The sequence below is a fragment of the Marmota flaviventris genome, chromosome 2, assembly GCF_047511675.1.
Source record: "Marmota flaviventris isolate mMarFla1 chromosome 2, mMarFla1.hap1, whole genome shotgun sequence".
Taxonomy (NCBI): Eukaryota; Metazoa; Chordata; class Mammalia; order Rodentia; family Sciuridae; genus Marmota; species Marmota flaviventris.
Window position 1 is genome coordinate 132,627,264 of NC_092499.1, and position 24,429 is coordinate 132,651,692.

The 24,429-nt window shown below is 42.6% G+C and overlaps 1 protein-coding gene across 1 annotated transcript in view; it reads left to right on the top strand.

Annotated features, from left to right (window-relative positions):
• The window catches only part of Arnt2 (aryl hydrocarbon receptor nuclear translocator 2), a 119,313-nt gene that overhangs the window by 10,444 nt on the left and 84,440 nt on the right, over positions 1–24,429 (top strand). The window contains exons 3-4 of the mRNA XM_027920595.2: positions 9,373–9,586; positions 13,467–13,680. Of these exons, the coding sequence (XP_027776396.2) occupies positions 9,373–9,586; positions 13,467–13,680 (428 nt within the window). The remainder of the gene's footprint in view (positions 1–9,372; positions 9,587–13,466; positions 13,681–24,429) is intronic.

Genomic DNA, 24,429 nt, shown 5'->3' on the forward strand with positions numbered 1-24,429 from the left:
CAGAAAGTGCAAGTGGCAATGTAGTCAAGGAATAGTTCTAATTTAGTGGGAGTCTGGGAAGGCTGGAAAAGAGGAAGTTGTGGTCAAATAGTCGGGAGTGGCTGAGGTCTGGTGGAGTGGGGGAAGGAAGGTTCTGGGCAAAGAGGCAGTAAGAGCACAGAAAGGTGGGACATGTGCTGCCCCACACTGAGGCAGTTGGAGTGCTGGGTGTCTCTGGGCAGCTAGTGGTGATAATGATAAAGAGCCCTAAGGGTGGCAGAGACAGACACCACAAGCTTCAGAGGAGGAGGCCCTTTTTGCCCAAGAGGCCAAAGGAGTAGAGATACAGAGCTGGCTTTCCCAGGCCAGGCCTAAGAAAGCAGCCTCCACACCCACATCCTGACATTCTATTATCAACTCACCAGTCCTGACAGTACAGGGTAATGAACTCTTCACCTCTTGGAAAACTCTGATTACGCACCAGAAAGGGATCCTCCAAAAATGAACCTCCCTGATGGCTGGTAGTGGTGCCACAACCTCCTTCAGAGAAAACAGGGTGGCCCTGTCTACCAGGAAGGCAGGTGCCCATCCCACCAGCACCACCACAAGCCCACACTCACAGAGGCTGAAAACCTCCCCAATGCACTGAACCATTGGGGCAATTTCCTGATTTCATGGTCCGGGTTTAACATTCTCTGTGGAGTCTCAGGATTTCTTTCTATGTATGTAACCACGATCAGCTGCCACCCGTGGAGAATAGCCTCTTGAATGTTGTTTCACAGTTGGCCAACCAATATCCCAGAGCCATCACCAAGCATCTGAGTTATGCATCAGGCTCTTGATGTGATGTATGTAATACTTCATTAAAATGAAAGAATGGATGCTTGGTGCAGTCATCCCAGTGACTCAGGAGGCTAGGTAGGAGGATTACAAGTTGGAGGCCAGCCTCAATGAGGCACTAAGCAACATAGCAAGACCCTAGCAACTTATCGAGATCCTGTCTCAAAATTAAAAAATTTGAAGGGCTGGGGATGTGGCTCAGTGCTTTATAGCTTTATAGCATCCCTGGTTTCAATCCTCAGTACCAAAAATAAAAAAGGCTGGGATGTAGTTTGGTGGTAGTAGAAGCATAACTAATGCAAATATCTTCTTAATGTTAGATTTATAACTTATGAACTATCAAGTATTCCCTCCCCAAACCTTATTATTGTCACTGTATGTTACCGCCCTGATATTTGTCACATTTAGACTTTGTTGCCTTTCTCAAAAGACCCCAAAGACCTTCAGAGTCATTCCTTATAACCATTACTTCAGATTCAGTCCCAGTGCTCAAGCCCTCATTGATGGCTTCCTGGCCTTTCTTTAATCCCTTAAGGGATGGCTCTCAGGTGATCTCCATCTGGCATTCCCTGGTGATGCTGAAGCACCCAGTTGCATCAGATCAAAATTATTTCTTATATTTTGTAGGGTTTAGCCAGGGGACATCTAAAATTACTTGAAAGCAAAGGGATTCATAATAGGAAAATTTCCACCAAATCAACCTTTCATTTTGCACAAACCCTTGGTTTGTGGCCATATTTAAGCTTGTGGGTATTTTTTCTCCTGGCTTTATAGGCTTTGGTGCTATTTGATTATTTAATCTTTCCATCTGAATTTACCACCCTGTTTTGTTAATAGTCATGATAACCAAAACCCTGTTGATAAGGAAAAATGTGCAAGATAGGCGTGTCCTGCAGAGATCTTTCCTGGCAGAAAAAGAAGAGGGTTGTCAATGCTGAAAATTCTCAATCTATGCATTGTAGCTTAGAGGGATTCTGCTTTCACTTCTAGGTGGAAAGTGTTCAGAGTACTTCTGATGGCAGAGGATGATCAGGCAGCAGCAAGGATCACCATGTTTTGTTTGGTCTTATCAGTCATCGTGGGAGGGACATACTGGATGGGCCACAGTGGTTGCTTGAAAATAGGAAGAGATCAAGTGTAGCCTTTTTGGCTCCAGCAGAGCAGACACCCAACACAAGCCCTCTCCCTCTTCCACTGAAATGCTCACTTTTTCCTTCCTCCCTTCCTTCCCTTCTTTTTTTCTTCTGGGGATTGAACCCAGGAACATTCTACCACTGAGCGGCATCCCCAGCCCTTTTTTGAGACAGGCTTTCTAAGTTTCTTAGGGTCTTGCTAAGTTGTGGAGGCTGTCCTGGAACTAGCAATTCTCCTCTCAGCCGCCTGAAGAGCTGGGATTATAGGCATGTGCCATAGTGCCCAGCCATCCTTGGTTTGTCTGAGTCAAAAAATCTTGCCAATAAGTCAAATGGCACTTGGTACATTGTAGCACTTGCACAATGGAATCACAATCTATTTCATGAGTATCTATGTCATGTCAATGGGTTAGGGATAGTTTGGGTCAGGACACAAAGGCATGGAATATGTTTTAGAAGGAGGTAATTCCCTAACGTTAGCCAAAATGGATCAATTGTTTCTTCATATGAGATGTTTGGCTCTCATGTGTTTGATTTGTATTTCGGTGCCTTTTTTTACCATGTTTTTAAAATTTTTTTTTATTTGTTTTAATTAGTTACACATGACAGTAGAATCCAATTATATGCTTTAATATATGATACATAGATGGGATATAATTTCTCATTTTTCTGAGTGTACATGTTTCAGAATCATATTGGTCATGTAGTTTCATATATCCATACAATAATAATGTCTGTTTCATTCTACTAGATTTCCTATCCCCACATTCTCTCCTCTCCCTTCCAATCACTTCCCTCTTCCTAATCTAAGATAATGCTATTCCTCCCTAGTGCCCCCACCTTATTGTGAATTAGCATCCACATATTAGAGAAAACATTCAGCCTTTGGTTTTGTGGGATTGGCTTATTTCACTTAGCATGATATTCTTCAACTCCAACCATTTACTGGCAAATGCCATAATTTCACTCTTCTCTAAAGCTTAGTAATATTCCATTGAGTATATATACCACATTTTCTTTATCTATTCATCTATTGAGGGACACCTAGATTGGTTCCATAGTCTATCTATTATGAATTGAGCTGCTGTAAACATTGATGAGGCTGCGTCATAATATATGCTGATTTTAAGTCCTTTGGGTATAAACCAAGGAGTGGGATAGCTGGGTCAAATGGTGGTTCCATTCCCAGTTTTCTGAGGAATCTCCATACTGCTTTCCATAGTGGTTACACCAATTTGCAGTTCCACCAGCTGTGTATGAGTGTACCTTTTTCACCACATCCTCACCAACATTTATTGTTGACTATATTCTTGATGATTGTCATTCTGACAGGAGTGAGATGAAATCTTAGACTAGTTTTGATTTGCATTTTCTATAACTGCTAGAGATGTTGAACATTTTTTCATATATTTGTTGATTGATGTGTATCTTTTTCTGACAAGTGTATGTTAGTTCCTTAGCCCATATATTGATTGGGTTTTGTTTTTTTTTTTTTTGTTTTTTTTTTTTTGGTGTTAACTTTTTTGAGTTCTTTGTATATCTTAGAGATTAATGCTCTATCAGAGGTTCATGTGGTAGAGATTTTCTCAGAATCCATAGGCTCTCTCCTCACATTATTGATTGTTTCCTTTGCTGAGAAGAACCTTTTTAATTTGAATCCATACCATTTATTGATTCTTGATTTTACTTCTTGTGCATTAGGAGTCTTGTTAAGGAAGTCAGATCCTTAGACAATGTGGTGAAGATTTGGGCCTATTTTTTCTTCTATTAGGTGCAAGATTTCTGTTCTAGTGCCTAAGTCTTTGATCCACTTTGAGTTGGTGTGCACGGTGAGAGATAGAGGTTTAATTTTATTTTGCTACATATGGGTTTCCAATTTTGCCAGCACTGTTTGTTGAATAGGCTATCTTTTCTCCAATGAATGTTTTTGGTACCCTTGTCTAGTATGAGATAACAGTATTTATGTGGGTTTGTCTCTGAGTCCTCTATTGTATACCATTGGTCTACAAGTTTATTTTGGTGCCAGTACCATGCTGTTTTTGTTACTATAGCTCTGTAGTATAGTTTAAGGTCTGCCATTGTGATGTCTCCTGCTTCACTTTTCTTGCTAGGGATTGCTTTAGCTATTCTGGGTCTCTTATTTTTCCAAATAATGTGATTGCTTTTTCTCTTTATATGAAGAACTATTCTATTTCATGAAACACTTTGAGGAGTACTGGTGTTTGTAATTTGATGCCTTTCTTACCTTATTTGTTTGTTTTTACCATTTCTTTCTCTCTCTCTCTCTCTCTCTCTCTCTCTCTCTCTCTCTCTCTCTCTCTCTCTCTTTTTTTTCCTAGAGAGATTAACCTTGATTTGAATATGAGTCAGATAATACTAGAATTTTTGCACAAAGGGGAAGAAATAATTTATAGAATCTTCAAGTAGTCCTAAACTGTGTCTCCTTGGAAGCTGCCAGGCACCTTCCATGAAGCCTTAAATATCTTTGCCTTTTGCTCTGCAGACATTTTAGCTCTGACTATAGAACCAATTAGTGCTGTGTAGAGGAGACGTTGAAATCAGGGGAGGTCTGGCTCAAGTGCTCATAAGTCAGTGTACCTCTTTGAGCATCAGGTTCCTCTTCCATAAATAGAAGAGGTATTTTCTTACATGGTCATTATGAGGATCAAATGCAGCAATAGGTAGAAAGTGCTTGGTGAACTGAATGATGCTGTAGAAACATGAAGGACATGTGCACCCTTGAGAATGAGGGTTATCAGAGGCTCTGGGCTTGGGCCTCCTTTTTGGAAGATCTGGGTTTTCTCAGATTCCTTTCCCCTGTGTTTGGGATGAGCCTTGTGTTCAGCCTAGACACACAGGTAAAGAAAGACAATGAAAGCACTTAGGTTCTGTTTGTGGCGCCTCTCAGCCAGTCCTGCATGGGAGCTGTCCCTGTCTCAGAGTCCTCAGGGACCTGGGTCTGTCCCTGGGACATTTGCTTAAGGGAATCTCCTTATCACACACTCTCACAGTACCCTCTCCTTCATCTTTAGGACTCGAGGGAATGACAGGTAAATGTATCAGCTCCTGCTTAGCATTTTATGGAGATTTTGTGCAGTTCTCCTTTTTAATTTTAATCAATATAGGCTTATGCTTCACTGTTCTGATTAAACTTAAGAGAGTGCCTTTGGAGCAGAGTTGGAAAAGAAACCCATTGGCCAGCACTTGGTTGCACCTCTTCTTCGTGTGCCCTTGATTTCCATATCTGTGTCCTGGGGGTCATGCTGTAGGTCCTCTTGCACCAACGAAGCATCTCTGAAGATGACAGATTTGCCTGTGTCCCCAGCTTGCTGCAGAGCCCGATCCTCTCCCAAATATATGGGGGCCAGTTTCTTTATTGATGCTACTCAGCTCTTACTAGTTCGTGGGACTTATGCAACTTGAGACATCAAGTTTGCAGCCTTATCCCTGCAGTTCCTCTGGGCAGACCCCAAATCATCCCCTTCCCCTCAGGAGGAGGTAAACTTGGCTCAGCAAGCCTGATGTTGGATATTTGCCTCTCATCTTCATAAGATGCTATTTTCTTCTCTTCTTTGCCTCCATGAAAGCTTAAAAATGAAACTGCACATACATATATGTATGCCACTTATTTATCAAATCTTGTTGCTAGGTAACTGGCAGCTCTCCATCCTTTTGACATTCTGCTAGTAACTCTGTCATATTTCAGAAGATATAAAATGGTGAGAGCATTTTCTGGACTAGTCACTAGTCAGTGAGTACAATCAGTTTTAAAATATCAGTTTTTAAATCAGTTGTCCTAATGTTGTCTTCCTCATGCATCTTATCCCTCAAATCAAGTTTATCAAGCACTATAGTAAAGTTGTTTTAGATATCTGTTTAAGAACCTCACAAAGACACCCCTACCCCTGTCAAATGTTCATGGTCCAGGGCAACATTGTAAAGTGCTTTTGGAAAATAATATCAGAAGCAAATGCACTTTGATGTGCTTTATTGGAGCAGTTGTGAGGGGAAAGTAGCTGAGGAGTTTGAACTTGACTTATTGGTTTGGGGGTCATCACTGAAGAAGTTTAAGGGAAGAGTCAGATTTACCACAACACTAGGAGTGAATGGGAGGGAGAGAAGGAATGAGAAAATGCTTACCCCCACAGTGACATTCACAATGGACAGCAGGGATGGGAAAGGAAGAAGAGAGTCAAGAGATTTCTGCTCAAGTTTTGACTTAAGACAAAAGCTTGAGGCAAAGAAGCAGTTCACCATGGATGAACTGAAGAGAAGTGTGTTCTGATAGAGGCATTGAATGCCCAAATGTGTTGGAATAGAGAAGGAGGTAGTGTGGAGGGCTTGACCAGGGAGCTGTTAAAAGTCAGACTGAGGAGTTAGCTTGTAGACCTCAGCTGGCATAAGCAAGTTAACCTTCCTAAGATGCTTTGAGTAGAGGATCTTGGAAGAGAGGAAAGCCCTTCGCACAAGGTCCCCCTGGAAGAGAGTACAGGCAAGTGGAAAGGACATCAGGTCCTGAGTGGGGTCCCGTATGGTGAGTGGACTGTCCTGAGTGCTGGAGTTCCTGTCTGACAACCTCCCCACGTGCATTCTCTGCCTACCATCTTTCCCAGGTCTGTCCTAAAGAAGTATGAGCTGGCAGGATGGGAAAAGCTCCTCTGGGAGCTCATTTAGGCCTCAGACCTCAGTGAAAAGGGCTACTTGAGGACACAGGGCAATGGGCTGCACCACTCATCTGCTCTGGGACAGGGGAGTGAGAGAAAAAAAGAGCTCCCGTGTCTTTTCCAGAAGATTCCTGCCAACACTAGAGAGCTCAGGAATCCCCTAGCCAAATTCCCACATTCACCACTTCTTCCTCTCTCTCTGATTGCGCTCTCCCAGCACTCTTCTTTGGTTACCAGTAAATAAATCCTGCCAGTTTCTCCAGAACCTTTTCTCCAAGAGCAGATAGACCCTTCCTTCCCAGGAGGGTCTTTGCTCTGTGAAGCAGGTGCATTGGTCCTCAGGCTGGTCCATTTCCACATTCTGATTAGTCACCTGGGACTACTCCTGGAGGTTCTATCCTAGCCCACCTCACACCCCACCTAAGGAATTCCTTGCCGGTCTCAGCCTTCATCTCCTCCCTTCAACAAGACTCACCCTCCTCTGGCTTCTCCCAGAAGTCAGCTGCAAGAGCACATAACACATAGCACCCAGGTCCTTATCAGCCTGGCTTTCTTCATGGCTTGCTCTTGTGGTCTGGCATGGATCCCCAACTTCTGTTGCTCCTCAACTTCTATTGCTCCTTTGGGCCCAGGGCAAGACCTGTTTCCTCACTGCCCTCAGTGCTTCCTTCCAGTTCCAGGCCTTTTTTGGATCCTCCTGATCCCCTTTCCAGAGTCTACTCTCACATGAGGTCTATCCAGCCATTTTCCCACTGCCCTAGCCACCTTTTCCTGCTTCTGACCCCTGGGCCATATCCTCCTCAGCTCTCTCCATCTTTTCTGTGACTTGTACTTTCCCTGTGCCTTTCTGAGCATTTAAAATAGTTTGCCTTTGGTTCCCACTGTACAAAGTGTATGTTTTACCTTCCCTATTAACCCCTGTGCTGCTTGGGGACAGAGACTGGGCTTTTCTTAGTTTTCTCTACTGTCTCTTCCCTCTTGGGGCCTTGCTGAGGGCCCTTTGTATGGAAGGTGCACACCTGCAACTCATGTCATCTCACTGCAGGGATCTCTCCTGCAGCCTCCTTGCCCCTGTCTTTGCTCAGAGGACCTCAACACGTGCACCTTGCATGCCATCAGGCCTGACTGGCACATCTGTCCCCCAGACTGGGAAGATGGGGTGTTAAGCTGATTAATACATGCAGTGTTTGGAGGCAGCCTTGCTTGAGGTTGTTCCTTTCTTACTGTTAGTGTCACTCATTCTTTTTTTTTTTTTTTTTTTTTTTTTGTGGTGCTTGGGATTGACCCCAGGGCCTTATGCATTGCAAGGCAAGCGCTCTACCAACTGAGCTATATCCCCAACCCTGTGTCACTCATTCTTTGAGCATCAGTAAAACCCTAAATCCTGCAGCAGACATGGGACAGTTCTTTTATCCCAAGTCACAGCTTTGTCTTAGTGTTGTTTAACTGGGTTGGCTGTTACTCTCTTCCAAGCCTTAAGTTAATAATCCCCAGATGGAAACATGCTACCAACCCTTCTGTTAGCTTTTCATCTTTAACACATCACAGTGATTTTTACAAAAATTGGGTATTTGTTGTTTAATACGCCAGGGGTGCACCTGTTCTGTTACTATGTTATAGAAAATGTGTTATGAAGAACAAACACTCGTTCACAACCTTATACCAAGTAAACACATGAACGTTTTGGTCTACTTAGTGTCACAAAGAATAGTATGGCTGTGTATGTGCTCCTTGACTTACTTGGCATCATATCCAGCTAACCCTGTCGTAAGTTGAAAGTATTATTAAGTCAAAAATTCATTTAATCTCACCTCACCTTCCAGACATCACTGCTTAGCCTAGCCTACCTCAAACAGGCCCACAACGCTTACATTAGACTGCAATGGCTTAAACCATCTGTACAAAGCCTATTTTATAATGAGTATTGAGTTTCTTATGTAATTTATTGAATATTGTACAAAAATTGAAAACCAGAATATACCATTAAGACATGTTAAAGTACAGTTTTTGCTGACCTGTATCACTCCCACACCAGCATAAATTTTTAAAATTGTTGTCAGAGAGCATTTTATAGTGCTTCTTATCATAAGGTAAGACCATATATGTAAGCAGTCAGTAACTGCATTCATTGTATATACAGGCATGTATATACAGGATGGCAAACCTATACGTGCACAACCATATATAGGTTCATGTGTGCCCATGGAAAGCATGTTGGGGACTTTATTCTTCTGAATATCATGTCTTAATTTTTTTATGCCTATTTAAAAGTCCACAGGCACATGGGAGTAATTAAAAGACTTCAATACTTTTTTCTAAAAAAAAACAGTGCTAGTATTGAACCCAGGGGTACACTTTACACTGAGTTATACTCCTGGCCCTTTTTATTTTTAAATTTGAGACAGGGTCTGGCTTAGTTGCCCAGGCTGGCCTTGAACTTACTTGTGACCCACCTGCCTCAGGTTTCTGAGTTGCTGGGATTATAGACATGTATGACCATGCCCAGCTTTAATACTTTCTTAGAGTTTGAGGCTGTAGTGGTTTGTGCTCTCCATACACAAAGACAGGAACTCACAGAGGAAGGAGTCAGAGTGCTGCTTTGCCCAGCATGTATCCAAAGCCCTCAGTTCTTACAAGTTAGCCCCTTGCTCTTGGTCATTTGATGTGAACAATGTGCCATTTCATCCCTTTAGATAGTAACCTCTGGTCTGATACTTCTCTTTTCGCCCCCTCCTGATCTCCTGCTTTCTGGGAAGAGAGAATCACAGTGAGATTGAACGGCGCAGGCGGAACAAGATGACCCAGTACATCACAGAGCTCTCTGACATGGTGCCCACCTGCAGTGCGCTGGCCCGGAAGCCAGACAAGCTCACCATCCTCCGCATGGCTGTCTCACACATGAAGTCCATGCGGGGCACAGGGAACAAGTCTACAGATGGCGCATACAAGCCTTCCTTCCTCACCGAGCAGGTACCCACCATTACTCGTCTGTGGTCCATTCTTTTTGGCAGCATCATTCTGAAAGCTGGGAGAGTGACAGTGTCATCACACTGAAATAAGCTATGTGGGGAGATGGGATTTGAGGTTGAGGAAGGGATGAAGCCAAGAAATTTTGCTTCTACTTCTCATCAAGAAACTCTCTTCAAGAATATCAGGTTCCTGTATCTTCTGCTTTTATAGTCCCCATATACCTTAATGAGGTATCCCTCAAAAAAGATGCCATGCACTGGGACAGTGAGATTTTGGTGACACAGGAAGAAGTCAGTTAAAGACACAATCCCGATTACCAGGACAGGTGAGGATAATCATCTTTTGAGAACCATGGTAGCACTGATGATGGAAATAAGTGTCTTTGCTACTAGCACAAGCAGGCATTTGCTCAGGGACTAGTCTGAGTCATATCTTTCTATACATTGTTTAATTTACTCCTTATTTCAGTTCAGTGGATAAACCACTATGATTCATACCTGTTTTATAGGTGAGGAAATCAGGCTTAGAAAGCATCAGTAAATTGCCCAAGGTCAATCAGCTGCTTAGTGAAGGAGCCAGGAGTTGGTCTAATGGAGACAGGTTTCAAGGACCCAAAAGCCATACTTTTTTTTTTTTTTCAGTATTGGGATTGAACCGAGAGGTACTCTACCACTGAGCTACATCTCAGCCCTTTTTCTGTTTTACTTTGAGACAGGGCCTCACTAAGTTGCTGAGGCTGGCATAGAACTTGTGATCCTCTTGCCACCCAAGTCACTGGGATTACAGGTGTACACCACCATGCCCAACCCCAAAACATATTTTTTAACTCCAGCCAAGTCTTTGAATAGTTGGGAAGAAGAAACACATGTGACAGTATCTAGTAGTAGATTTACGTGAATCAGAGGGCCTATGTTCAGGGTCCTGGTCTTTACATGTGCCTGTCACAGGACAAATCAGCAAATGTTGTGTGTTTCAGTTTGCTCATCTGTAATAAAGGTAAAGCTTTTTGACTTTCTGACTCTAGGAGCTTTTGCAGCATAAATGAGGCAGTGCATTTGAAAGCAATTTGCATATGGCAAAAGGGAGAAAGGGAAAAATTATGTGGTTGACAGGGAGTGTAGTTAGGAAGTACAAAAGGATGTGCAGTGTAGCATCCTGAGTGTTCAACAAGACCAGAGCATGTGGGCAAAAAGAGAGACAGAGTAGATATGGCAGGGTTTCATCAGGGTGCATCTCAGGACAGAGACAGCATCGACAAGCCATTGCAGGAACCACATAATGTATATAGAAAGAGGAGAACAGAGGGACTTTTTAATGTATGCATAGAGTCTCAGAGGAATGATGGCGAATTGTTTGTACTTCTAGAGTTGAGAATCTTCATATCATGGAAATAAGTTTAGAAAAAGAACAAGGAAAAAGAACCAACATTTTTTTTTTACTGTCTGTTCTGTTATATACATTTTAGCAAGTGCTAAACAATGTTTCTGAAACCCTCCTAGGGTCATGTGATCTGTCACTCTGGAGATGTTGGGAAAGTATGCTACTCATATGAGGACACGGAACAGGGCGGTTCAGGACATGGGCTTCAAGCCTTGTTTCTACCTCCATAAAAAATGAATGCAATGATTATCCCATATCCCGCAGATGAGGTGGCCAAAGCAATAAATGTACACTGCTTGGAAGATAATTAAGGATGAATGGCTATTAGGTAACCAGACCAATTTATTAAGCACATTTCTTTATTCCTTACAAAAATCCTGCAGGACCAAGATTTGAAATAAACCCCTTTATCTCTAAATACTGAAAGTGAAGAGATGAAGATAGAGGAGAGAAAATGCAGGCTATACAATCATATGGATCCTACCAATGTTTCTCTCTGGGTTATGTGGAAGATAATGACACATATACTTATGGAATATCTACTGTGTTCCTGACCCTTACTAAGTTCTTCATACACAACTTAATTAATCTCCCCAAATCTCATTGAAAATGGAGCTGCATGAAATACTGAAAATGAGGGCATTGAAAGTATCCTGCCTAGAATTGCTCAGTTAAGTGAAACAGCCATGGAGAACAATCTCCTTTTACTCTAAAATCCCTGCTCTTAACCCCTGCTATCTGTTCAAGTGGAAGAGAGGGGCAGGTTGGGTTCTGGGTCTCCAACACAGAACTTAGGTTATGAGCAATGAGCTCCCAGGAAATGAACCATGGGGATGAGGTGATAGGAAGAGAGGTACATGATGAGGGTATGGCTATGTCCCATACAACCTTCACCCAATCTTTGCGAATGGATGAAAACATGAATGCATAAAAAAAGCCATTCAGCCTTCTCCAGTGGCAGAGTTCTCCACTTCCTCAGATATCCTGCTCCATTATTTTTTAAAACAACTCTTCCTGCTGGAAAAATCTTCCTGATACTGAAAATAAAAATGCTGATCCAGTCCTCTGAACTGAGTAAGCATCTGAGAGACCTAGAACCACAGAAGTGCAGAGTATGGGAAATGGGCAAAATAAACTTTTCCTTAAAAAACAGTACTTCCTTCCTGGGTTCCCAGGCTGAGGATATTTGAATTTCTCTCCAGACAAGTGCTCAGGGAGATTCTCAAAGATCCTCAGGTCCTGTTCCCACAGATCAGAATCTTCTAGGCTTTAGGTCCCTGGAACTCCCTCAGGGATTGGGACATAGAGTAGGACCAGAGTCTCCACATCAATGAATGGGCTGCAGAAGCCTTTACCTCTGCTCAGGGGGCCCTTGCCACAATTTTATAGTAAGGCTTCTATATATGATTATACTTGAACAAAGGATTCATAGCAAAAGATGCTTGCTAATTGCTAAAATACAAAGATGCCTTTGTTCTTCGGGGTCTGATCAGTTTGTGAGGTGTTTGGCAGGTGGTTGTGGACTCTACTGCATTGGAAGGGTTAAATTCTCAACTCTTGCAGGTAATAGAACCCCTTTCATTCACTAGGAAAGGACTCCTTAGCTTGATGTGACAACAGTGTAGGGAGTTATACTTGAGCTGCTTTTAGGCCCTACAAAGAAAAAAACATCTCATGTTAGCAAGGTTGATGTTGCCCCATCTGTGTCCCTCTGGGGATGATGGCAAAGCTTCCTGCTGCTCATTCATTGATTCTGAACCACTTTGTTCCTGCTTTCAATGACAGTCATGACTTTACCTGCCTATGTGATCCCAGAGCTGATTCTTCTAACCTCTTCTCACTATAAAGTGATATGTATAGTTCTATATGCCTTGCTGCCTCCTGGGCTACTCTGAGAGTCTGTCAAGAGTCTGATGATGATTGTCAGCATTCTGGAAGCATGACAGACATGAGAAAGTAAGGGGATATTTACATCCAGTGCCAGTGTTCAGCTCAGAAATGTGGAAAGAGAAGAGAAGCAAGAGTGCACTGTCAGCATGGCAGGCACTGGCAGGAGATGCAAGCTCTCTTTCCTGCTCTCCTTACCCTCCTGTTTTCCTTTCCTCCCTTCTCTTCAGCACCTTTTGTGCCAGGCACTATGTTCTGGGTGCTTCTGGCTGCAATAACATGATAGTGGTTACAGCATGTGGGTGGAGCTGCTCACTCTTCTGGCAACTCAACACCTGCTGATCACTGCCTGCTCTCCCATTCTCCTAAACTGAAAATGTCCTCCTTCCTAAAAGGACTGGTAAAGAGAGAGCCAACAGTATTTAGAGTGGCTGTGTCTTAGGGACAGTACTAATTTTATGCATTTTTCTAGCTTATATTCCAGTAAAACTTGGAGTAATTTTCCAAACTATTTGTGCACCAGAATGAGTATACAAATAAAAGAAGTTAAGGGTTGCATTTAATTGGTCTAGAACTGTCAGTACCTTATGTTAATGAATCTTTTTCTTTGTAGGAACTGAAGCATCTCATCTTGGAAGCAGCTGATGGGTTCCTGTTTGTAGTAGCAGCTGAAACAGGGCGAGTGATTTACGTGTCTGACTCTGTCACCCCTGTTCTCAACCAGCCCCAGTCAGAGTGGTTTGGAAGTACCCTCTACGAACAGGTGCATCCCGATGATGTGGAGAAGCTGAGAGAGCAGCTGTGCACCTCAGAAAATTCCATGACAGGTCAGTAGGTTCCTTCTACAAGTCTATTTGGCCCTAGAAAAAAATTTTTCCAGTAGACACACTAAGAAGTTGGGTATTACAAAAAGCTTCTTTGAGCTGAGGGGATGCATTTTACTTAGTGTGTGTAATGGCTTCTTTTACCCTGTAACATTATAATAAAATGCATTTTAATACATTACTTTCCCTATATTTTACATGTAATAAGTGCACATCGTCATTGGGAGTCGCCATTGATAACATAATTAGACCCATATGAAGTTTGTGCAGCAACTGAGGGGTTATTTGTGATCCTGATTATAGACAATTACTACCCAGGCCTTAGTTACCTGAAATATAGTTTTTTATTAAAATATAGTCTGTTCCACTATAATCTAACACATGCAGTCTTTCTAAGAAATCACTGCAATATTCAGAAGAGTGCAATAAAAACTTAAGGGCTCATGGGAGGAAAGAGGGTTAGAAATATAACACTCAATAATTTGACAATGGCAGATAAAAGCAAAGATAGGGACCTATAAAAAATGCTAGCACAGCTTTACATGCTAAATAGATAAGAAATTTATGAAGATTACTAAATATGGCACTAAACCTTGAAAGTGACCTAAAATTTGCTTGTGGAAGTGGGTCTTAGAAGGTGTTGCCACTTGTGTGTTATCTTGAAGGACAGTTGTATGAAACCAGAGGGAGATTTTTAACATCAAATTAAGACGAGTGTAGCTTATATCAGGATGTGAGCTGAGCTGGCAGAGGTCTGTGTTATGTGTATTTTGTGTGGTTTTGTTCAGTTGGGCAATTTTTTGTGTTCATCTGGTATCTTTCACAGCAAACACAAAATTAATACCATGCTCAGATACATTACTCCCTACTGTATTAGTCAAATTGGAACAAATTTAAATTTTTATAACAAGAATTGTAATACATTATACCAAGATTGCATTCTGCTGTATGACAAATCTGTTTGTGCTGTTTCATTCTCCCTTATGTTGCAAGGTACTAAAGTTCACTTTTGTCTGTCCACAGTGCCTAATCAGGGCTTTGCACGTAGTAGGCATTTGGCAGATGCTTGATGGGCAAATGAGACAGTGTTTTGATCATTGTCGTCAGCTCGGGCCACCTAACAAATACCACAGACTGTGACTTAACAGAAATTTATTTCTCACAGTTCTAGAGATTAGGAAGTCCAAGATCAAGTCCAGGATCAAGCAACTTGGACCAACTTTTGATTCTTATATGGTACTTTTCTATCTTTATCAATATAAGGTTGAAAGGGCTAATCACCTAATCTCCTCCTAAAAGCCCACGTCCTAATACCATTAGCTTGGAGTTGGGATTTCAAAACGTGAATTTGGAAGCAACAATTCAGCTCATTGCAGCCAGGATTATGGTGTCACCAGGGTTGATTTATCCTAAGGCCTTTCTCCTTGGTTTGCAGATTATTGCCTTTTCTTTGAGTCCTCACTCAGTTTTTCCCCATGCATGCATCCCCACTGTCCCTCCTTTTTGTAAGGACACAGTCATACTGGATTAAGGCCTACTACATGACCTCATTTTGCTTTAATTACTTTTTTAAAGGTCCTGTCTCCAAATGCAGCCACATTCTAAGTTTCTGGGTGGCTAGGGCCTCAAAATATGATTTTTAAAATATTTTTATTTTTTTTTAGTTTCAGGTGGACACAGTATCTTTATTTTATTTTTATATGGTGCTGAGAATTGAACCCAGTGCCTCATGCATGCTAGGTGAGCACGCTACCACTTGAGCCACATCCCCAGCCCCTCAAAATATGATTTTTAATGGTGGCAGGGAGGCACAGTTCCATCCAAATCACAGGATAAGCCTGAATCAGATGTTGCCAGAAGTAGCAAGAGTACAGGTTTTGCTGGATGATAATAGTAATTTTCTCAATGTTGATGTTCACTGCTGTAGATAGGAGAGAGAGGATAGAGAGTGGGCACTGGGTGTAGTTTTATCTATTGCTGTGTCTCTTTATAATGTGACACATCACCTGCAGGAAACTTCATCCACATCCTTGTAAAACAATGATGCTAACATAGTCTCAGAAAGATTTTCTGCTGCCCCATTCCCCTGGCTGAATTAGAGAACTCCATATAGAAATCCTAAGAAACATACATTATAAAGTGACATATTTGGGAAGACTGTAAAAGGAAAAGCGAATCCACCAGGAAATATTGATTTGACAGCTAAAATCACCTCCTCTGGAAAGAGCTGTCTCTCCTTAGACTTCTGTATTTGACCACAGGATGTGGCTTTTTGAAACCCAACCCTGAGACTCTGCTGGGGCAGATGGCATGAGAAATGGTGGTTAAGGGCAGGAAAGGCTCCGGTGAAAAGTGTGGCTAACTGATTCACCAGGATCTGATGGACATTGCTATTTTTGTGTGAAGTCAAAATGCATCTGTCAGAGTTTAAAGAGGCAGTGTGAACCATATTTGGCCAGAGATGTTCTTGGAGGGGATGCTTGGCAGTGGCCATGGTACCTGGGGCTGATGTACACAAGAAGTCCTCCAGGATGTCAGAGGAGTCCCTGTGAATGGTGAACAGCCAGGCCTCTTGAGCTCTTCTTCTGGTCAGGATCCTCTTGAGAGGAATAAGATGTGGCTGGAGAAGTGGGTTCTTAGGCTCAGAGCAGAGAAGGTCAGTGTCTCTCAGAGCTTCAGAGTATACATATGAGTCCCAGGACAGAGTCTGAAAACTTGTTGAGAGATCCTGGAAGAGTTCCTGCAGCAGGCCATGTCTCAGGGTTCACTGGTGTTCAAGACAAAGCAGGGGCTAGCCTTTGTGCATCACTGACCAACATGTAGGTGTGATATATACAGACTTAATAAAGAAGCCACAGGGGTGATATGACCCCTTTGATTCTTGGAGTAGTGTTTCTCAAACTCTCCTGTTCCTGATATTTAGGCCAGAAAGAGGTGACATGGTTCACTTTGAGGGACTCAGACTGAGGGGGTGTTGGGGAAGGGAGCCAGATGGGATAAAGGGGTGGCTTAACATGAGTAGTCTAACCTTCTCTCCTCTGAGCCCCTTGGTCAGTAGGAAGTTCATGTTTCATTTGATGGATGTGCAGGGCCACTTGCTCTGAACATGGGACAGGGTTGTGTATACACAGTGGGACAGGGAAAGGGACAAGATGTTGGACTACAGTAGGGCTTGCAGCCTCCTGCTAGCTCAGGGCCCGAGCAAATTGATGCCTGCCCTGAGTACTGTATCTGGGGTGGGGGTGGTATATTTCTTTGTTGAATTAAGTCTTTCCTCAGCTGAAAGATGGTGACAAATGGTGAGTGGGAAGATATATAAATGTATAAAAAGATACATAGATCCTTTGGAAGCATCATGAAGTGATATGGGTCATTGCAAAGATTTGATTCACTGTGGATAAACACTGGACTCAATGTTGGGAGAGAGTGGGGGGACTCCTCACATAAAAACAGCAGCATTGCTAGTTGAGAAAGTTCTGGAAAGAGAGTCAGGAGCCCTACTCTTTGTTTTTGCCTTCATCTTGGTAAGTCCCTTTCTTCTCTGACCCTCATTCTTATCACTTTCCAGGAAATTCCTAACTAAGGCTCATGCCAGCTCTGATTCTATTCTTTTGCCTAAGGTTTTTTTTTTTTTATCTTATTTTTTATTGGTTGTTCAAAACATTACAAAGCTCTTGACATATCATATTTCATACATTAGATTCAAGTGGGTTATGAACTCCTAAGGTTCTAGGGTAGAATTTAATTCACTGATTAAGAAATGGTGGAAAGTTTGAGGAAAGGGACTTAAAGCTGTAACAACAATTAAACAGAAGCAACTGCTGAGGCTTAGGCCAGGGGCTGCCACGTTTCTAGGACACCTCCTTTGAAGAGCTTATTTGAAGTGGAATATTTCTGGATGAAACCAGGCAAACCCTTTATGAACTGCCTGGGGAGGATTGGACTTCCCCTGTGTAGGAGTGGCCCAGGATTCTAGAGGACCCAGAGAGCCAGCTTGTCTTTTTCCAAGAGAATTTTGTGGTCATGGAGAAGAATGACTATACAGCCAGACTAGGTTTAAATGACAGAAACACCCCCAACCAGCTTGGGTGGAAAAGAAATTAACTGACTCATGTAACTGAAAATGGATTCTGGTTTTAGGTGTAGAAACATCCAGGTGATCAAATCACACTAAAAAAAAATAATAGTTATTTATTATTTATGGATTCCATGTTTGCAACTTTATCTGCTAGCCAAACTTATTTGCATCCCCAAAATTAATATTCCCAGGGCTTTTGTGGGCATATGCACAGTGGAAGAAATTTGGGGCTGCCTGATGGCATATTCCCAGCTGAGGTCAAGCAAGGTGATGTTTGTTGTGCTTTTTTGTTTTAGCTTTTCTGTTATCAACTATGCTCTTTTTGTGTTCTATTTGATGCCATTTTTTTATTTTGCTTGTTTGTGCTTTTTGTGGGTGATTTAGCTGTTTAAAATTGCCCAAGTGTTATGCTGAAGTGCTAATATTCCCAACTGCAGGAAGTCTGTAATCTGCCTCATGGAGGAAATAGTATGCATTACATAAATTTCATTCAGACATAAATGATAGCCTGTGAGTGCAATGTTAGAGAATCAACAATATACGTTAAGTAAGGTGTCTCTAAACGGAAACATGCATAAAACAGATTACGTATTAACTGGCTGACAAGTGTGGTGAGAGTGTTTCATAGGAAGCAAACTTTGTATACCTCCTAGGAGCCATGGTTCAGTGTTTACTAATTCAGTGTTTACTTTACAAAATATAGCTATCTTGAATAGTGTGAATCGACTATGTGCCTTTTTCACTATATCTAATTTTGCTTTCTTCTGTGCAGGGTAGATTGTCAAGCAGGCTTTTTTCATACAACAAGATGTTGTTTTGCAGTCCTAGGCTTGAGGTCGGTGGCCATGCAATGCCACAGAGGCACAGTGATTCCTGCAGAGTTTCTGCAAGTATCTTAGGGTTGCCTCTGTTGGCTCAGTTTGGACCCTCTGTTCTGCCTTGACCAATCCCTAAGGCTAGGGAGATTCGAGGCCGGGTATGAGGCCCACTTCTAAGGTTCTTAAACCCAGTTGAGGAAGGTGACTCCCCAGAAGAGAAGGGGTCTGTCACCAAGAGGAGTAAGAGATGCTGGGCAGGCAGAACAAAAGGTACACAGTGGCTAGACCTGGAGAGCAAAGCTCAGTGGTGTTATGAGTGAATCTGATGGAAAAGTGGAGTGTTCTGGAGGACATTGTACCCAGAATGCTAGGAATATTCATATTATAAGATTCTGAGCAGAAGATGGAGTAGATGTCAAGAGCAGAAAAGGGCAGGGATCAGAAGAAAAGACTGTCAGGAGAGGAGCTGCAAAAGTAACACTGATGGATCTCTGAGAGTCCAACCTTGTCTCTTGGAAAAGGAAGGAGGAGAGCCAAAGAGAGGCCCAGGGCATTCCAGGTAATAACAGGATCCCAGACTCTTGCTGTATATGCCTGAGGGGTAAAGTTGAGTCCCAGTAGGGAGCAGGGCAGAAAAACCACTTAGCAGTGGCCACCCAAGGGATGCAGAGTGAGAGGATTCTTTCTTAAGTGTCTCCTAGTGGCTGAACTCTGAAAAACCTTGATCCTGATAAGCAGAAACAGGAGGTACCTTGTCAGCGAGCCTCAGCCTTACACTGGGGAGAAACTGGCTAGATTCTAAGGTCATGGTTGTGGAAGAGGATGGCTCTCCAAGATAAGGTGCATTTAGCCCATTTGCCCTGCATTACACTGCTGCGGTTTGATTTCTACTGGACTCTCCCTGCATTCATAGAATTGGGTCAGCATTTTATTTCAGTATAGGGAATAACTTTGAAATAAAACTGTTCAACAGCAGAAGATGCAAGCAAAACCTGAATTCCTTTCTTCCTCCCTTCCTTTTTTTACTTTTTCCTCCCTTTCTTCCTCACTTAGTCTTTCTTTGTTTATCCAGTGACTACTTCACTTAACCATGTATTCATATGATTAACAAATACCTGTTTTGCATGGCTGTGGAAAGGTCACATGGTATGCATCTTACAGGATCAGCCTCTTCTGACCATCTCCCATAGGAGTTAGAGCTGTTATGAATGAATGACTCCATTTCTCAACCATCCCAGCCCAGATTCTTTGTATAATTCAGAGTCCTGAGCCAGGTTGGTCCCCAGGGGCTTCATCTGGAAAGCCCCCATTCCATGAGTCAAGCATCTCAATCAGCTGTGATTAAGCTTTCCTATCTATCTCCCCAAGAGCTTTGTCAAAGTCCACAGATACTTTCAGCCTTGGATCACAGGATTTGGCTAGGCCATGGTCTGGGCACAGACAGCAGCTCATGAGAGCAGGCCACCAGGGAGCCATTTTCAGGCAGCTCTGCAGCTCTGCTGGTAGACTGTCATCAGACTGTTTCCATGAGAGCTTAAACATGGTGCATTCGCTTAGGAGTCTCTGTGCCTGTCTAGAAGAGAGGAAACTCCTGGAACACTGGATGCTGGTTACTTTTATTTTCTCATTCAACATTAATAGTGAAATATTAATCTCTACAATTAATTCTACATTCTCTTGGCATTTTTTATCTTCTATAGTAGATATCAACCCTGAGTATACAATAGCAACAATCACTTGGGGTGATTTGACAAATATACTCTCACAGGATTCAGGAACAGTATTGAGCATCTGTATTTTTTCAAAGCTTCTGAGTGATTCTCATGCACAGGGTGAGTTGAAAACCCTTGTCCTCTGGCCTTATGATGACCCTGTGTGGGGGTTACTGACCCCATTTCACAGATAAGGAACTTGGAGTATCTGAGAGGTTATCAGGGCCACACAGCTGAGGCTAAACAGCTGTTGCAAAGTAGAACTTGTATATAGTAGGTGCAAATGAAGCTCACTGACTTGGGGACATCTCGATATAAGGAAGCCTCAAGGTCTCAGCAGGCCTCGTGTCTCTGGAGGCACTAGCAGCCAATCTAGCCATAATAGCTCAACCTAGTGCTTTGGGGACCCTGGTTCATTCAGGGCAAATCAGGGCAACCTTCAGGAGATTCTGGGGGAAATGAGTGGTGAATGACACTAAATCTTTTGAGATTAAGGCAGATTGGGGGGATCTGCAGAATCCTGTGTTGGTTCTTGGTGACACGATTCTTAGTGAAGTCCTAGACCAGCTGCGTTAATGGACTTGCTAAAAAGGCAGATTCTCACCTCTACCCTAGAAAAACTGAATCAGAAGGAATCTACATCTTTACCCAAACTTGGAGTCATTATGATGTATGCTAAAGTTTGAGACCCACTGATTTAGTGAGGCCATCTTGGGGCTCAGTGTCAAGTCACCTAGAGTGAGCTCACCTTTATTCTTGGCCTTGTCAAGCTCTTTCATGCCTAACTTTAGATGGGGGATATATGATTTTGTAAAGGGCCTATTAAATATAAAAATCCATAAAAATGTTTATCTGTACTTGGAAGGTACCACCCAGTAAGATGTGGCAAGTGTGCTGTGTGAACCAGCAGCAACCTGCATCTCCCGGAAGGTTCTTAGAATTCCAGGCCCAATCCTAGGCCTACTAACTCAAAGTCTGTACTCCAATAACAGTCCCAAGGGACTTATATACTTTAATGTACATAAAGTTTGAAGAGAGATGAAGTAAGTAATTTAGCAAGTTGTGCTGGAAGGGGGACATGCAGCTGGAAGGGGCATCCTTTGGAATCTGGGACTGCCATGAGGTGATGGGATTTTCCCCAGTGACTTCCACTGCCCCGATGCACCTGCCCAGATCTCAGGGGATAGGGCCAGGTCTTTGGAGAGAGTAGTTGGAGAAACATTTTTCAGAGGTTTGCTGACTTCTCACTGTCCAGGGCACATACTGACCAGTTCCTAGTTCCTAGCATCAGACAGGTGTCTTCTCTCCCAGACAGCTAAAGAGAATCCTGAGTGAATGAATCTCATTTAAGCTGTCACAGAAACACACCTAGCTGCCTGAAAATGTCCCCCAAGTAAGTGATAGCAGTGCAACTGGGGGGTCATTGCTCTGCAAGCTCACACATCCCAGCTCTCCACCAGTATCTATTCCAAGTTTGCAAGGGAAGAGGGAAGAATCTCCATTATGGCTTGGAGAAGAAGAAGGAACTAAGGGTGTACCCACACTCACCCAAGGAGGACCCCAGGAAGAGCAAACAAAGCAAGTTATACAGGACGTACTAAAGGACAGACAGCAGGAAACACATAGGACGTGTGTGGGAAAATAGCTGGTAGTTGTCAACATTCAGTCTCAGCCCACCCACTGCAGCTGGGCCTTCTTCCTAACACTTTGCAAAAGAGGGTAAGGACAAACTGTTAAACTGAGCCATGCAGTTGAGTCCTTCAGTGGAAGAATGTCAGGCAGATAATTGGCCCCACAGGGTTCCTGTGAGCTGAGCCCTCCACCCGGATGGTGTCAGTTCTGGGAAGAGACAGTCTGTTTCCAAATGTCACTCATGAAGGTCAATCCATGAAACCCATGCTTTCTAATACATAGCTTATTTTCTTTGAGATATCAAAACTTAGTCTTTGGACTGATGCCAAAATCTGAAATCCTAAACATGGTCAGCAGTCCATTACTTTCCATATTAGGTAACATAGAAGGAAAAAAATCCAGATTTTATCTCAAGTCAACTATTAACACTGTTATTGACTTTCTGTTTTTTGCAATAGAAATAAAACATTTTAATAGTAAGGAAAGCATGTTTATTTGATTTAGACCCATTGGAAATTGCCCAATTGTGTAGTAAACACTTAGGTTACTGGAAAAAGCCTTTAGAGGTACATTGCCAGAGCTGCCTCTTAAATTCACGTGAGGGTGAAATCTGAGAACCACAGGGCTGGTTGTTTTTCCTCTTTTCACAGTGACTTTCCCACTAGAAACCACAGCCTCTTTAGATCTGTTATCCCAGATGTTTCTTTGGAGCCAGTTCAGTTCTTTCTCATTGTTAAATATTTATACAACCTGCCTTGTTTTGCTTCACTACATACATTGCATGCTGATGCTGCTTGAACTGTTTGTGTTTTTCTCTCATATTTTATGTTGAAAGATATTTCATGAATATGGACAGATTTTTCCGCCTGGGCTGCTGGGATCATTATCACTGTAATGTCACAGCTGATAAAGGAGCCAGGGCAGTGTTTTTGCACACGTTGCTGTCTCCGGCTGGAGGGCTGGATTCCCTGCACATCCATGTGCCAAGCTCAGTGGGCGGGTAAGGGGGTGAAAGAGAGGCAACCAGGGCAAGTGGAAGTAATATCCCTGCCCTTGGAGCCAGGTGGCCCTGGTGACAGTTGCTGTATATGGCCCTTAATCTTGGGTAATGAGCTAACCTTCCCAGGCCTCAGTTACTTCACTTGAACACGCAGACCATAATGTGTCTAGTCCAGGACTACTTTGAAGCACATCTGATGTTACATATGGGATAGTAGTAACAATAGTGTTTGGAAATTGTAAAGATTTCATTCATTATTTAATAATTGAAAATTGCATTTAACCACTAATATAGATTGGTGATTTTCCAAACTTTCTGTCTTACCCTGCTTTATTTCTATTCTTTTTTTTTAAATTTTTATTGTTGGTTGTTCAAAACATTACATAGTTCTTGATATATCATATTTCACACTTTGATTCAAGTGGGTTATGAACTCCCATTTTTACCCCGTATACAGATTGCAGAATCACATCAGTGCTTTATTTCTATTCTTACTTCTCAAATGGATCTTAGGATTTTGGTGCTGTTGACAAGGGATGATGGGTGGCCTCTTTTTAAAGGGCGACATTTCTCTTTCTACCCTGTGCTGGAGATTATCATCAGAGGTGGGGGGTGGAAGAAAGGGGAGTAAGGATGTGCTTTCTGTCTTCCTCTCTCTGTCCTATTCTTTCATTCATTCCACCAGCATACATGTATTGAGCAGTGACTAATTTTTGCGAGATGCTGTGCTAAGTGTTGGGGGTTTAATGATGAGTAAAATTGATATGGCCTGGCTTTCATGGAGTTTATAGTTTAGTGGGGAAGAAAGACAACAAAGAAATAATCCCACCCAGTACACACAACACACTGTGATAGGTGTCATGAAGAGAAAGTCCATGAAGCAACAAGAACCAATCATATGGCATTAGACTTCTCCAGGTAGGTTAGGGAAGGTTCCTGTCAGTGAATGCAGCTTAGAGGTTTGGTAAGGCACTGAAGACAACCTGGTGAGGGAAGGTAAGGCTGGATAGAGGGCTGATTCTTCCCAGAACATTTGTAGTCCACCAAGAATTTCCAACTAGAAGAATCCTATGAGTGTGTGAGACGTGAGAAGCTCACCCTAGTGACAGAGTGGAGAACATGATATAGGAAGACCAGACTGACTGTGGAGCTGGGGTCAAGTTTAGCAGGGTGTTGGATTTACCCAGAGAGGGAATGATGCAGGCTTGGGTTGGCTGGCATATGGGCTCCTCTGGCTGCTATGACAAATTATCACAAACTGGACAGCTTAAAAACAAGAGTGTATTCTCTCATAGATGTGTAGGCCAGAAGTCTGAAAGCGGGTTGTCAGTGAGATTAGTTCTTTCTATAGGCTCTGAGAGAGAATCTGTTAGAGAACTCTTTCCCAGCCTCTGGTGGCAGTTAACAATCCTTGAGGTTCCTTGTAGGCTTATCACTCTAGTGTCTTTATCCAAATTTCCTTCTTCTTATAGACATATTAGTAGTGATGGATTAGGGTCCATCATAATCCAG